The sequence below is a fragment of the Orbicella franksi genome, chromosome 1 (genome assembly GCF_964199315.1).
Source record: "Orbicella franksi chromosome 1, jaOrbFran1.1, whole genome shotgun sequence".
In the NCBI taxonomy this organism is placed as follows: Eukaryota; Metazoa; Cnidaria; class Anthozoa; order Scleractinia; family Merulinidae; genus Orbicella; species Orbicella franksi.
The window spans coordinates 43,619,278-43,635,160 of NC_138145.1; the positions used below are offsets into that span (position 1 = coordinate 43,619,278).

Genomic DNA, 15,883 nt, shown 5'->3' on the forward strand with positions numbered 1-15,883 from the left:
AAGGTCTTTAAATACATGAACTTAAACTGACCAATTATGGCTTATATGAATACCTTTAGCATTTTATATTTAACAATTAGATTTCTAGCTCGAGATTTCAGTTGCGTAATAGTTGACAAAAGGAGAAGCCTTAGTCAACTATCACGCATGAAAATAAAGCGCACACTGCTACGCTACTCACTATCTACTAAAGAATTAGATTATGAGCTCGAGATTTCTATCGCGTGATAGTTGTTGAGGGCGCAGCCCGAGTCGACTATCACGCAAAGGAATCGAGAACGAATAATCTAATTGTTTTAGTATAAATCTACTAGTGGTTCTTTATCTAAATCCTCTTACGCTTCAAAAATGCGAAAAAGGGGCCGCCATTTTTTTTTTTTAACAAGCGCACGCTACTACGCTACTCACTGTCTACTAAACAATTAGATTATGAGCTCGAGATTTCTATCGCGTGATAGCTGACTCCGGCTGCGCCCTCTTCAGCCATCACGCATAGCAATCTTGGGCTCATAATCTAATTGTTTTAGTTTAAATCTATTAGTCGTTCAGAACTTTATCTAAATCCTCTTGACAGACACTTCGAAAACGCAAAGAAGCGGCCGCTATTTCGTCAACAAGCGCACACCGCTAGGGAGTAGAGTAGGCAATAAGGGAACAGCATTCATGATAGAACGCTTGTAGATTTATACCAAAAGGTTATAGAAAAATTATCCTGGTTGAAGCAATAGAAGTGATGGCTTTGCTTTACTGTTAAACCAATCTGAGTTAAAAGAAATAGAATTAGAGAAAATAAGTCTAAATTACATGCGCTGGTTGCAGTATAGTGGTGACTGATGATGGGTACATTTGATCATGAAAAATGAAAAGTATATCAGATAGATATGAAAGGTAAAAGAGGATGGTACTTTTCAGTGAAAGTCACAAAGTCATTGATATTTTATTTTACAAATGACTTCATTCTTTTCTACGAGGGGTGGATAAAGTTAAAATCTACAGTTAGTCTCACATGGTAAAATTTAGTGTGTGGCTCCCTTTATTTCAGCTAGGTTCACTTCAACAGGACATTTGATTTGATAGAAGTGGAAAAACACAGTGTGAACCTTTTGAAGTGAGTAATATTAAAGTTGTAGCCTATTTTGTGTACAATGTACCTTGATGCCATTATTATTATTATTATTATTATTATTATTATTATTATTATTGTTGTTGTTGTTGTTATTATTATTATTATGATCATCATGGCCTTTAACATAGGTCTGAATTAGGGAACTAATTGTAACGCAGGTCTGAAACAGGGTATTGATTCAGTTAAGGATCAGGTCTTAAATGGAGTCTCCAAGTTTTGGTCAGGTCATAAATAGGGTAGGGAAAATCGCAGAGTTTGGTCTTAAATAGGGTAAGGGTTCTGGAAAGTGGGCCCCACACCTCCACCCGATGCTTTTTGGAGTATCCCCCGGATATCCCGCCTGGTATAATCTTGAAGTCAAGCTACTCCAACCTTGACGACCAAGAGTTTTCAACAAATCTTGGCAGGAGTAACTCATGCTGAGATCTGACTTTGAGATTTGATACTGACTTTTTGTTTGCCATGTACACGCATGATCAGATACGTTGATTGTTAACTGTTCAGAAGAGACATCATATTTTTTATTGGCTGCCAACCACATTCAAATTTCAATGCAGATGGAAACAAGCAGCCAGAATAATTTGAGCTCAAAGGAAATTTGATTGAGATGTACAACTGCAGGGGACACACACAATGATAAGCTATAATTGCACAACATCCATGAAGCCAGCTGCAACAAAAACAGTTTCGAAACCAGCAATAAAACAATGGTTTACCCTGAACTCATCTAAAAAACAACAACAAGCTATCTAGCAAATACGAACTTTGATCTCAGTGCAGACCAAATACACAATTTGTTCTTCTATAAGAATATATTTTATGAGCATAAACCTGAGGCTGAGATTTTGAAAAGAACATAATTTTGTGTGTTGAAAATTTGTCGATACAAACTGCTCGAACTGCGACTTCGTGTGTTGTGGCCAAAGCAGGAGAGCTGTTAAACCTCCGACGCCGCTGCGGGGATGCCTTCTAGGCTTTCGATATCAAAGAAGGCAAAGAAGCAAAGGAACCTCGGCCCTCGCTGTGTTTTAATAGATTTCGGAACTTTAATAGGAGGTTAAATAAAAGGCAGATGTCCCCTGACCAAACAATAAAAAACTAATGAACGGCAAAGAAATGACTCGCCAAAGAGCGCAACCAAACCTGAACAGATGATCTTAAGTGCAGAAAGACGCAAATAGGAGTTAAACAACGACAACAGCAACGCCAAGGACAACATCAATTAAAAAATGACTTTATATTCCTTCGAATCTCGCAACAATTTCAACTCATTCAGTCCGTCCATCACTGTCAGAACTATCCCAAACTGAATGTGTAAGACAGCGTCAACATTTGAAAAAGAAATTTTCCGTCCTAGTTCACGCTCTCTGGAATACTGCATGCAGAACATGGTCCGGTTTGTAGAGAACGGCAAAGAAATGTACCAAGAATTATAACGCACGTGCACAGCCATTGTATTCGTTGCCGTTGCCGTCGAGGTTGCCTTTGTGGTTTGCTTTTGCCCCATCCACCCTTCGCCGGAGAAATTTGAAAACGGCGTTTTCATTCGGCAAACGCGCATCAAATGTTTCCCGTCCACACAGCGCTAGAAATATTTGAAATCGCAATAATCACCGGTCATTTTGCATTTGCGTTTGAGTAAAAAACTCCGGCGGCGGAATATTATAATTATCGTAACGTCATCGCTCCGTATTCAAATTGTTTTCCGTCCAAACTAAAGCGCAAAGCCGGCGTTTTCAAATTCCTCTGCCGGTTTGAACAGCGTTTTCGAGAAGCTCTGATTTCTTACACCCCCAAACGAGTACTGAGCAAACTTAAACCCAGCCTAACAAAAAGACCACCGAGGGTGCAGAAAGCATCTGCGCTATGAATGACTATGAATACACTCTTAACTGAATAGGCTTGATCGAATCATGCAGTAAGCTAGTAACGTACATTTAAAGTGTCCAGTTTTTACTATGCGCAAATAGTTTGATCACCTTCCATTTCAAATCAGCGTGGTTGCAAAGGTTTATGTCAGAGAATAACAAGTGATGTGTCTTCACAGCGTCCTTTTCTTAGCGCCAAGGCCCCATCGGCTAAGAAAGACAGGCGGCCCTGGGACTTAACTTGAATTTGCATTACAACTAACCCGCTCCTTTCCACGAGGTTCTTGGAAGCTTCTTCATTAGTCTGCAGTGCAGGCGTTATTTTGGAGCGGAACGCTAGATAAATCGGGTTTTCGATGCTGGGGCCCGTTTCTCGAAAGTCCCGAAAACTTTTCGGGCCCGAAAAGCCATTTGTGAACCTACCAACCGCTTGTTCAGGAAAGCCGATTTTTAAAACATGTTTTGAAGATAACAAAAAGCAAACTGACCGTAAAGTTTGACGACTTAAATCCCCTCCGTTCTTGAGATATAGAGGGAATCGTGACACCCGAAAATAGCCCGTAAAGTTTCGGGACTTTCGAGAAACGGGCCCCAGGACCGGTAGTGGGTTGGTGCAGAGGGTGAGGAGGCAGCGGCGGCGGTGGGGGGAGGGGGGGGGGGGGTTGGGGCACTTTTTTCCACTTAACACCTACTCCCTCGGCAAATATTTCCTCGCCCCAATTCTCCACAGTTACCAAATCCAAGATGGCGGCCTAATACGAAAATACGAGAATGTGCACTTGCGTGCCCAAAATACGCCTGCGCTGCAGGCTACTTCTTCCTTCAAACCTTTGCCTAATGGCTTAAATTGTCTACATTACAAGAAATGTTCCCAAACGTGTCCCAGACACAAACTTTTGGTGGTGGAACAAACTGGAGGGAAATTCGCTCAAACTGCCAGAAACACAGAGAAACAGCAAGCGAGCTCAAGATGAGCAGTGTTGTCAGTTGACTTCGGTATGTATTGCTACTTTTGGTTACTTAAATGGTTGAAAAGACTTTTACATGCTTTGAGACATTTATTTAGCCAAATAAATCAACATTCAATGGCAACATTAATTTTTACAATAACTGTCTAATTTCTCGCGCGCTGATTGGCTCATTTTTATCATCAATGAGAGTACAGACGGATAAAATTTTAATTTATGCAAGCTTTCAAGTTCAACGTTCAGCTGTCAAACTGTAAACTTTTTAACCAATGAGATTTTATGGACTTTTTTAAGTAGCCAATCAAAAAGAGAGAAAAGCTAATGACAATGTTCGCATCATTTGAATAAAATTCACTTATCTTTGTTTACAGCAAGTTTACGGCATGTTTTCCCCTCATTTATTCCCGGCTTTTGACCATTTTGAGGGCTTGTTATTGTAAAAAACAAATTGATGTCAGTAAAATTATAGACTTCTACTCAGAAGCTGACCGCTTTTCACTTAGGTCTAAGTACTTTTTAACTTTGAATAAGAAATATGCCAGATTTATGTCTTGAAGTATAGTTTTTTCCATGGAATAACTGACATGTGGAATCAACTACTGTTAGATATTTGTTGCTTTGATAATGTAAATATTTTTAAGTCTAGAGTTTAGAAATTTCTTAGCGATATTTAAGTACTTATTTTTTTTTCTTTTTTTTTTCCATATCTCAATGTATTCTTCGAATTTATTATTTTTTGCATATTTATATTAATTCATAGGTGATCTGTTTTTATATGTTTTTATAAATATATTCCTGAATTAAAATCTCGGCAAAATTAAATCTTAGCCCATATTGTGGTTTCAGGCAAGGTTTATGTAGTTCAGGAGGGGGGAGGGGGACTCCCAAAATAAGCTATATGGGTATGTGCCACTGTGAAGCGTATGGTTTTCAGGCAGTTTGCTGTAAAATCAAGCTGATCATGGTCTAGTATGGGGTAAGGGTTTTGTTGTCCAGGCAGCACACACTTACCCAAAGATTTACACTGCACTCCCCCAATGTAGCTCACCGCTTTATTACAGTTCACTTGAGATGGTTTCAGTTCATAATTTATGATGTCACAGTCAACTTAATTTGATGATGAACAGCTTTTGGACTTCTTATAACTAGTGTCTCACGAACAATCATACAAAGCAAAATTCATGACACATTTAGTACAATACCTGGAGTGGTCAATCAATAAAAATCAGTAAATCAGACTTGATTGATTAATGATATTGATTGTATCAATCAATTGGTAGAAATTGATGTCACACTTGTTTTGTTTATCGATTCATTTTTATTGTTGCCGATTTCGTTGATTTATATCACAAGATTTTTTTGTACCAGTGACATCAGCTAAGCATTGGAATTTTTGCTGTAATTAAATGACAACCAACATCATGTAAATAGTACTTTTATTGGCATAGGCTTATTCCAGAAAAAATCCACACCTCCCTAGTGGATTGGTTTCTGGAAATTCTCTCAGGAGGGAGGGAGGGGGGAGAGGGGAGGGGGGGTCAAAGGTCCTGGAAATCCAGGCAGAAAGGGGTTTGAACCTGAAAATGTCTTCTTCCTGGATCATTTCCAACCAAGTGTAACCTCAAACTTATAGATGTGTGACACGTGACAATTGAGTGCTCTCTCATGTAAATCTGAAAAAAGTTGAAATCTTTCAGTTACATGTATATCTTTCTTTCATGATACACTTCAAGTTATCTACATAGATTCTTCCATAATTACAGTAAACACACAGAAAACATATGAAAAAAAGAAAATCATGACAAACACTGTCACGACAAAGCTCGCTATGAGTGTGCAATGCTTGACACTATTTGTAATCAAAAAGTAGTGAAAAACATTCTCTGGTTAAAAAGAATAAAACAAGAGCGTTTGGCTATCAGTCTGTAGCCTTAAACGAATGAAAATGTTGGCACACGAATGGAAATTTATATGAAAAGTGGTGCAAAAAGTTTATAAAACTAGAAGACAAAAGACGTGGGAAAAGAGCTACATGTAAGAGATAAAAATGTAAATGATGTGTGATTACAATAAAATGGAGTATTGCCTAAAGTTACAAAACTCAAATCAAATTTCTCACTTATCCTAGGTTACCTTAATCGAGCTTTGAACAACCTGGCCCAGGAACTCCACTTTTAGGCTTTGCTAAATCTACATGTATATATTAGGGTGATTTTCAAAAATAGCTGTTTTCGGCTGTTTTGTGAGTGGAGAGAGACTTTGTTGTTGTGACTTGGCCCATATTTCTGGTGACAAAATCGAAATAAGACCAGGGCAACTGTTGTTTTCAATTTAATTTATTGTGTGACTGATGTTTTGAACAATTTTAAGAGAAACATCCCAGCTGCTCAGAATGAACGGTAGCTTTGTACGATCGATGATGATGACCGGTGATGGTTGAAAGGCTTTTTAATGGGAATTTTTAAGCCGGTGGAATAAAGTTACAGTCAGGAATTGCTTGTAATTCCCAGATACAAGGAATAAAGTCATGTGACAGATTAGGTGGAAATGAACACTCCATGTTTAGACACCCACTCTCTCCCGCACTCCTAACTTAGGTGCCTCATGAGACCGGGAAATCGTTAGGCAGTAGCCTTGATTAATTTATTTGTAAAGGTGGATCAGGAGCGTGTAATGCAGAATATTGAATGTTCCCTTTTAGATTTTGGAAATTATTAATTTAAATAACTATTTTCAGTTCTTTTCAGTTATAGCAGTAAAATGTTAAAAGTGCTCTATGAGCAAAACTGTGAATTTCCCATTAAATCATGATTGACATAGTGTAATCTTTGCTTTATATGAAGTTTCTCTTTTCATAAAACACCCCACTAATCTCTTAAAGAGGAAAACTTACGATAAGCAATAACCAAAGTTTCTTTAACCCATTGACACCTGTGCCGCCCATAACTGCTTGTGATGGGTGTTGGCCTTTGTTCCACTTCTAACGTCATCACCTTTGACCAAAATTGGCATGGCTTATACTCAAGTTCTGCAGGAGGAAAAGATCTTTCCAATGATACTCAGATTAGAGTGATTGGGTCAATTGAGCTTGATATATGCATGAAAATGCTTAGAAATTTGAATAGAAAACTTGGACGAATATTTCCCTCAACAACACCTATTGCTATTGAAAAGACGCTAAAATGGCGTGAAACACATGATTTTCATGTACATGTATAACCAGTTTGTCACTTTTTTCTAAAATTACAAGGAAAATGGCCAAGTGAAATTCTTTGTTACTTTATTTTCAGACTACATGCGCGTCTAAGGAGAAGTATAGTTTGGTAGTCAACATTTATTCCACTCAATCAATGAGTACATGTATGAAAATTAAAAAAAAAAAATAGAATCAAGATATCTCACAGGCCAGCCTGGCAACCTGCAAGTGTGAAAAGTTAGTTGCCAGTGAAAAAAATCTGCTTGCATTGGCCATTCTAGTGGTCGCAACGTCAAGCTCTGGCCTGAGCAAAAATGTCATAAAATGCAATGCTAGTGGAGAGAAAGATATTCTTTTGTGTTGCAAATGAATTTGGGAGCAGATTGGAGCTAATTTAGCCTGTGTCCACGCTGGAAATGTCAAAAATGTCTAAAAACTGCAGTTTTGCCAAAAATCTCCAGGTGCTAATGGGTTAACTGAAAATAATGTTTCTGGCAGTAGACTTTCACAATTATAAAGATCTTTTCTCCAGACTTTTTATCCACAACAGAAGGGCTATTTAAAAATCTTTTTTACCAATGCAGTAACTCAAAATATTAATTGCCAGACAGATATATGCCAAACATTCCGTGGCTTGAATTAAACCTTTCACAGCTTCCATGTCACCTTTGCCTTACATACACCTGAACAACTGAGATTATCACTTACCCCGGCCAGGGGTAAGCTGGAAATTTTTTCCAGGCCTGTCCAACATTTTTCCTCCTGAACTGTTTTGGTTGTCTTTTCTGTGAATTTTTCCAGCCACCTCCTCCCCCTCCGAACAGTAATCTTAGTAATGGATTAACTCTTATTTTAATGTACACTTTCATTGGTTTGTATTGACATGATTGATTTATGGTTGTTTGAACGTTGTGGGCATATTGTTAAATGTACGTATTAAAAAAAAAATAGACAGCACATCACTTATTAAAGTGTCTGTATTACTTATCAGGTAAAACATGAAGCACCTGAACATAAAGTGATGGGCCTGGAGAACTGAAAGGCCAGTGGTGGATGTGAGATAAAGTTATGTGAAGTAGAAAGGTAATTTTTTTGTGTATACAATGTATATGGGAGTTAACAACTCCACATGGCAGCTACAGTAATACAGGTAGTATTCATTTTAAACTACTGAATTTAAGTCTATGCTGTAGACAAGTCAATGATGCCATGGATCGGCAAGGGCTTGGTAGAAAATTGGCTTGATTCATTACTGTAGTTTAAGGCCTCATTCAAAAGAACGCTGGATTTTTTTGTTTGTTTGTTGAGAAGGTTGAACGATGAGCTAATTTATCTGGAGAATGCAACACCTCATGGGTTGCTGGAAAAATGTAAATAAAGCTGCTGTTCAATTGATCACTTTTATTAATAGAGCATTTTTAATGCAATTTTCAATGTGGCATGTAATACCTTCTACTCAACAGTAAACAGCAACTGTTAGATCTTTCACTGATTAGAAACATTTTCATTCATTTAGCAGGCTAACAAGAAGCAAACAACAACGTGGGGCAACTAGGATCAATGGAGGAGTCAGATACAGCTAGATCAGGTCAGTTTATGTTTCTGGTACATCTGCGATGTTGTTCACAAGACAGTGTACCTACATCAGTCAAATGTACGACGCTAAAGCATACCAACAGTAAGAAATTGTAAGACATTGTAACTAACTCAACAATATGTTTGTATCTCTTATCAGGACAAACAAGAAACACATTAAACACCAGAAGATTAGTGGAGGAAGTGAAATACATTAAACATGGCAGGTCAGTCAAAGTTTTTCTTTACTTGTAGTCAGTGGACTAGTGTATCACTGCAATTTTAATCTCAACTTCCGTATTGTGTAGTTTCAGAAAATATCCATGACCCACGGAAGAGATTTTTTCCAAGACCCCCCTGCCCCACCCCTTTGGATATTCCAATTACCGGTAAGCTTGATACATTTCTTTAAATGTTTTGATCTTAGAGAACCCACCACCCCCCAGGAATTTCCAATCCCTTCTGTGGGCAGAGTACAGTACATGTGTATGGATATTTTCTGGAACTGCACATTGCCAACTGACAGATGATTCTAAGTTGTAAGTGAAAAATTATGTTGTGATCTCCCTGTCCTGCTGACAACTGACAGATGGATCCAAATTATTTTTTGACACTGATCTGTAATGGTATTGACCACTGATACATGAATTGAATATTTAAGTGGCCAATCATATTTCATTTGCTAAATCCTTCCTGGGACCTGACAGATGGCCTGAGAGTAACTGACGGGCAAGTCCTCCTTTGATCTCAGCATCATTGTTGAAATTTTAACAGACAAATCTTGTCTCAATAACAACATCCTTACTGACAACTGACTGATTGGTTCAAATTTTAAGGTGATTCCTCAGAAGTGCATTGCACATCCTTACTGTGCAAGATTTTCACACAATATGGCATGCTCTCAAAAGCGTGTACATACACACAATCAAGAGATTTCCTTCAAGCTAAGCTCTGCAGTGAAATAAATGCTTGTTTTCTCTCAAATGAGCATGTTGACCTATGTTTTTTATTGCATAATTTTGGTGTAAAAATCATCCTCTTTAAGTTACAAATTTTAAAGAAAATTCTTGGATGGAAAAAATATCTAGCTAAAAGCATGTCCAAAACCGTTGCTTGAGGATGTACAGTGTAGATATTAATGTGACCTTGAAAACAAAGACTCGAGGAATGTTTTGAGTCTTTTGGTTCCAAATTGTGTGATTGTAGTAGAAACTATTTATTACATTGTACCATGTGCTTGAGACTTTCTACCTATCAAGTTTTTCCTCAGAACACTTTGCTTCCAGCTACTGTAAAATGTAACATGAACCAACAAAATAATGCATGTGATTAGGCATAAATGGGGTAAGATTGCCCTATTGTATCGCTTTTGCAAGCATAATGTTTTTTTTTAATTCTATTTTTTTTTAAACAATGCTTGGTAGGAAAGGTTGAAGGAAAGTTTTTTGAGAAATCACCTTAAGATACATGGTTCATGTTTTTATCTCAACGTGTTTTCTGACAATTCATAGTTGTCTGCAAATAATTGTAATTGAGAAATGATGTTTTAATGTGAGAATTCATTTTGACAATTATCAATTGACTCCAAATTTTACCAACCAATCATGCTATCATTCTGCCTTGGCATCCTTGATGACCTCAAATTTTAACAATAACAACTGGTAGCTCACTGAAATCAGGGAAAAAAGCAGCGTTTTCTTTATGTATTCTCAAATGAGGAAATTCACTTTTTTGCTGAAAAGTTTTTTCCTGTGGGAACTCCTATATAAAAAAGACGGGGGTACTCGTGGTACCTTTTAGGTGTTAAAAAAGCGGTTTTGGAACCTCTTAGGGTCAGTCTCACAGCGGGAGCTTTTCTGTACCTTAAAGGTTCAAGGATGAAAGAGAGAGGACCCAGGACAGAGGTCCCAGGACAGAGGACCCAGGACAGAAGACCCAGGACAGAGGACCCAGGACAGAGGACCCAGGACAGAGGACCCAGGACAGAGGACCCAGGACAGAGGACCCAGGACAGAGGACCCAGGACAGAGGACCCAGGACAGAGGACCCAGGACAGAGGACCCAGGACAGAGGACCCAGGACAGAGGACCCAGGACAGAGGACCCAGGACTCAGAACAGAGGATCAAGGATAGGACTGAGGGCTGACAACTGGGGATCAAGGACAGTGGATGAAAGCAAGCCTTGAATGATGAATTTTCATAAGTTGAATTATATATATATTAAGGTACATGAGATATTACTAGCAGCAGAGATGGCACGGTGCACCTTGCCCTGAGGGTTTTTCTCCGGGTACTCCGGTCTCCCTCACTCCTGAAAAACCAATATTTCCAAATTTCAATTTAACAAAATTGCAAACACATTGCTGTGGGCCAATTGAGATGAAAATTTCTTTGATTACTCAAGGTAAACATTAGGTGCACCTTGCCCTGAGGGTTTTTCTCCGGGTACTCCGGTTTCCCTCACTCCTAAAATTCAATATTTCCAAATTCCAATTTAACAGAATTGGCGACACATTGCTGTGGGCCAATTGAGATGAAAAATTCTCTCTGTTTATTTCCTAGTTACATGTGCACATGTGGTTTCACAGTCTCCTTTGCAGCTGTTATTTAAGTCAATGAGCAAATTGGGAAGTCACTTTCTTTATCTTCTGTCTTTTTCAAAGATATCTATTTTAATCATAGGTAAAGGGAAATTCCCAAGTCAATCAATCAATCAATCATTCAAACTCATTCAATCAATCAAACAATCACTCAATAACTCAATAGTTAAGATAAAAAGCCCAGTATATGCAGCTAACTAAAATTTATAGCAATTACTGACCTTTAAATTTATCTAGTTGCAATTTGAAGATCTTTAACAGACATAAATTCCGATACCACTTTGATGCACATGTAACTAGTACCCATATAAACAGAGTATTGAACTGACCAGTGTGTTGTGTGGGTGTTGTTCATCTGCAAATAAGTGGCTTGTTTGCAGATTCTCTCTAGGGGTATTCTAAGACTTTATTGTCACATGTTCCATGAATTATATAATTATTTTGAAACCAAAATATATTCCCTTTCATTATACTAGAGCCGGAAAATTTTGCCAATAGCAATCATTATTACTACAAATTAATTGAAACTCGAATACTGGAAAATCTGTTTCTGATGATTTATTTCTGTTCCTAAAAGAAATTGATTTCACACTTTTTTGGCATAATTATGTACAGGCATTTTGGTGTACCACTGAGGCAGTCAGACACGGCAGGATATAATCATTACAGTAAATTTGATTTTACAGAAGCCACTTATTTGCTCTTGAAAACCTAGTTCCTTCTCCTCACAAGATTCCTATTGAGCAGCTTTATGGTGAAATCTGTACCTTTTTTGTATTGTTCACTTCCATTGGTTTTCCTCAGACTTGAAAAGCAACATCTTTTGCCAACATTAACATAAGAAACCTTTTAAGGGGTGATGGGGGATTGGAATGTTCTCTTCATTTTGATGTCTGATTTTTAAAATATATCATATTTAAAATACTATTGCCACAGTGCGAAGCTAATTACCTTTCCTAACAAGAATTTTTCCTGTTTTTACTGTTAAAAAAAAAACATTCTTGTAATCCAAATTGTTTTGTTTTGGGAAAGAAGCTGCTCATTAGGAAACTTGTGTTCAAGACAATATTTTACTTGTTTTTTTTGTAGTTTCAATGTTCATCATGCGTTAAAATCATCGGCCAAGTCAGTTTACACTGATCACAATTATTTTCTTTGGGCAGGCAACATTTTAATTTTTTTATTGAATTATTTTGTTTTATTTAGATCAGTAGCATGATGTTGCTTGGAACTATAGTATTGCTTTTTATCACCTTTGAACAAAGGAAGCTTCCAAAAACTATCCTTTTGTGGTAATGCAAGTAAATTCAATTGGCTGATCAAGAGATTAGTAATTAAAATTGAATGCAATACCAATTGGCAGCTTTTCACAAATTTATTCAGTTTATTTAGTTTTATACAAAATCGTTATTCTTCACTTGATCAGTCAAAAAAATTAGACTGAGCTAGGTTTTTCCAAAATAATTTATTTATCGTAGATTCAATTATTGAATTAAGAAATCATAAATCAATGCTTAGGATTTTGCAACTTTATGTTATGTTTTCCTTGTCATACAAAATTAATATTTTTTACACGATCAGTTTTAAATGACATGTTTTGACTTAAGTTTTGCTATAATAATTTATTCAAATTATTTCAATTGTCTGAATGAGAAATAATTGACTGCAATAACAATCGGTAGGAGTTCGCAATTTTATTCAATTTATTCAACGTCATCAAAAGCTATGTTTTACTCGATCAGTTTTAAACGACAAATTCTGAGCTTAGTTTTTCTAAAATAATTTCTTTGCCTCCTTTGTTTAAAGGTGCCACAGCAAGCTCATTAGCACAGAAATAAACAAGTACTCAGCTAAGAAAACATCACAAATTTTGGTGTCATAAAGTCTTCACATTAGCATTGACACTAACGTGTTAAAGATGGCCAAACGTGGGGATAGTTAGAAGAACAGGGGTGTAGAACAGACCCTTCAGATCTAGTGGGCGTTCCTAGTCAGCCATAATATTGGCATCATAGTGCATGTATAATAGAGAGAAGATTAACCCATATGGTTATTTTCGTTAGGGTTTCGATGCAGTAGTTTTCAGTAGTTCAAAACCACTGAGGGAATCAGGCTTTTCAATCCTACTTTGCTCCAAAAAGTGTTAAATAAGGCAGATTGAGTATGTCTAAGTATTATTACTACTTAAGTATCAATTCAATATCAGAACTTGTTAGTTAGGGTATAAGTTTTTTTAATTCAAGTGAATAGTTTTTTTTTTTACTGTGCTAATGAGCTTGTTAGTTTTTTTCTTTGCGGATGTGATATTTTCCTCTTAACTTAGTATATTTTAGATTATTTTCAGGAACTGAGATGGCCCATACACCCGCACACAACACAAATGGTCAGATATAAATCTAGCCGATCGATGTCCCTGCAGGGCTGTGGAAACTCTTATTCTGAGGACGGTGTTTCTGACGTTCCTCTGCAATATTCCAACTGAGAAATCCTGGTGAGTTTATCTGTTCCGCTCATTTTTGATGGAGGCACTTGGAAACTTTGATGGTGTGGTCGTTTGCTCTCAAGTGGAGAAGGCATCATGGGGGAAGGTGAGAGTTTGCTTTTCATGTCTTTTCGGCTTTACTTGACTATGTCAGAAAACCACACCATTATTCCAATTGGCTTGAAAGATGTTTGTTTTCAATCAGTGTTTCTAGTATTTTTCTGTTGTCGAGGACGTAAAACAGTTGTGCTTTACTGCAGATCATGGGTAGTACATTTCTAGGATGTTGGGGTTAGTTTTGAACAATGAAGGTCACTGATCTGGCTTGACTGGAATTTCACAAGCGACGCTAGATTGAGCTGATAATCATCTGGGATTCTCCTGAAAGAGCTGATTCTCGTTTAGGGCTTTTCTTAATTAAAAATAATAATTTTCTTTTCGTTTTAATTCTAAAAATAAAAAACAAATTAGGTATTGAATAAAAATAAATTAGTCACAATTATCTTAAGAACAGAATTTATTAACACTATCAGTCCACAGCTCCAAGAAAAATTAAGATTATTGATCGCTAAATATAAATTACAATTATCTGGAATTACAATTTTGGTTTTTTTTTTTCTGATTAACTCTAGGAATTAGTTAACCTGAAAGAACTCAAAAGCAGTCTCCTGCGATGGCGTTACTTGAGTTGTCACGCAACACTTCTTCCCGGAGTGTTGCGCGACGATACAAATAACGCCTATGAAGGAGGCTCCTTTTTGGGAAATTTTAATCTTAGCTACTAAACATATAGGTACATTTTCCGTGATCAAAGTTCAAAGCGTAGGCCAATTGTTCATTTTGACTTCCAAAACGTTTAACTAACCTCGTAAACATTTTTTGTAACCAAGCATAGTTTGATAGGAATTTTGTACGCCTATTGTTTATCTTGTCTTCTTTAAATTACTTAATCTTAGGCCAATTGCTCATTTTGATTTCAAAAACCTGAGATTTACGGCGGAAACTTTATTATTTTACGAAGTACATAACTGTAGGCTAATAAACATTAGTATCACCCAACTAGTGGACTAATGCAAATCCTTCATTTTAATTGGCTACGCTACTAGAGGACTATTAGTAATAGTCCTCGAGTAGCGAAATTGGCGTAATCGAGCGTGACGCTTTTTTTCGTTTTATTCCCAAATAAATATTTCTTCAACTTGCATTTGCTAACTTTATTATTGCCTTTTCTGTCCGACTAGTTGGGTGATACTAAAACAATTAGACCCTTCGCCCGCAAGGGCTACGGGTCAATAGCCCATGAGGCTTCGCCTTCGGTCTAATTGTTAAATATTGCATTCCAATACTATAAATACAGCTTCTAAAACCAAGCATATATTTCGTTTTTTTTTTCTTAATTTCGTAGGTCAATTGTTCATCTTTACGAACCTAGGAAACGTTTCTCATGGTTTTTTCTCTAATACCTGCTCAACTTCGTTGTAATCGTCGGGGATGCAGCGGCAGTTAATCGTGACGAGACGGAGTAAACCGAGCGGTAAAACCTTTCGTCGGGTCGGTTTTTCCGCTCGGTTTACGTCGATTCTTCCGACTTACTGCCCGAAGTTTCCGAGGATCCTTCGTTGTTTAATGTTATTCAAAGCCAAGATTAGCAATAACAAAAGCACAAATAGATTTCAAAATTCCACCGTGTCTGCTTTTTTTTTTAGACGATTTAGCTGTGAATATTTAATAAGGTTACTATGAATATTTAAACTACGATTCTTTCGGAAAATATTTGGATTTTTTGTACAAATTAGACTCGATCGATTTTAAATAACTGAAATTAAATATCAAAACAAAGTTAACGCAATTCTAGGTGATATGAACGGACGAAAATCGCCCGTTTGCTTTCGCATTAGTGTTTACTTACTTTAGCATTAGTGTTTATTTACTTAAGCAAAATACGCTTAACCCTGAAAACAAATTACTAGTCTTTCATCGCTTTAACTTTGATCTTATTTGAACATAAGCGAAGATCCCTAAACTTTTATCAGCTTGGACGGTAGAGTTTCCAGTGACTTGTGTTCTT

At 37.0% G+C, this 15,883-nt stretch overlaps 1 protein-coding gene across 2 annotated transcripts; it reads left to right on the plus strand.

The window, feature by feature from the left end:
* The first annotated feature begins 2,838 nt into the window (after positions 1-2,838).
* LOC145463093 (uncharacterized) lies at positions 2,839-15,068 on the plus strand. Of its 2 annotated transcripts, none has more exons than XM_081446812.1 (5): positions 2,839-3,990; positions 8,150-8,252; positions 8,690-8,746; positions 8,894-8,960; positions 10,603-15,068. In XM_081446812.1, the coding sequence occupies exons 3-5, from the start codon at positions 8,719-8,721 to the stop codon at positions 10,877-10,879; spliced, it is 372 nt and encodes a 123-aa protein (XP_081302938.1). In that variant the 5' UTR covers positions 2,839-3,990; positions 8,150-8,252; positions 8,690-8,718; the 3' UTR covers positions 10,880-15,068. The 2 variants fall into 2 exon arrangements, with proteins under 2 accessions (XP_081302938.1, XP_081302935.1); XM_081446809.1 differs by having other exon boundaries at positions 8,150-8,241; positions 8,675-8,746.
* The last annotated feature ends 815 nt before the right edge of the window (positions 15,069-15,883 follow it).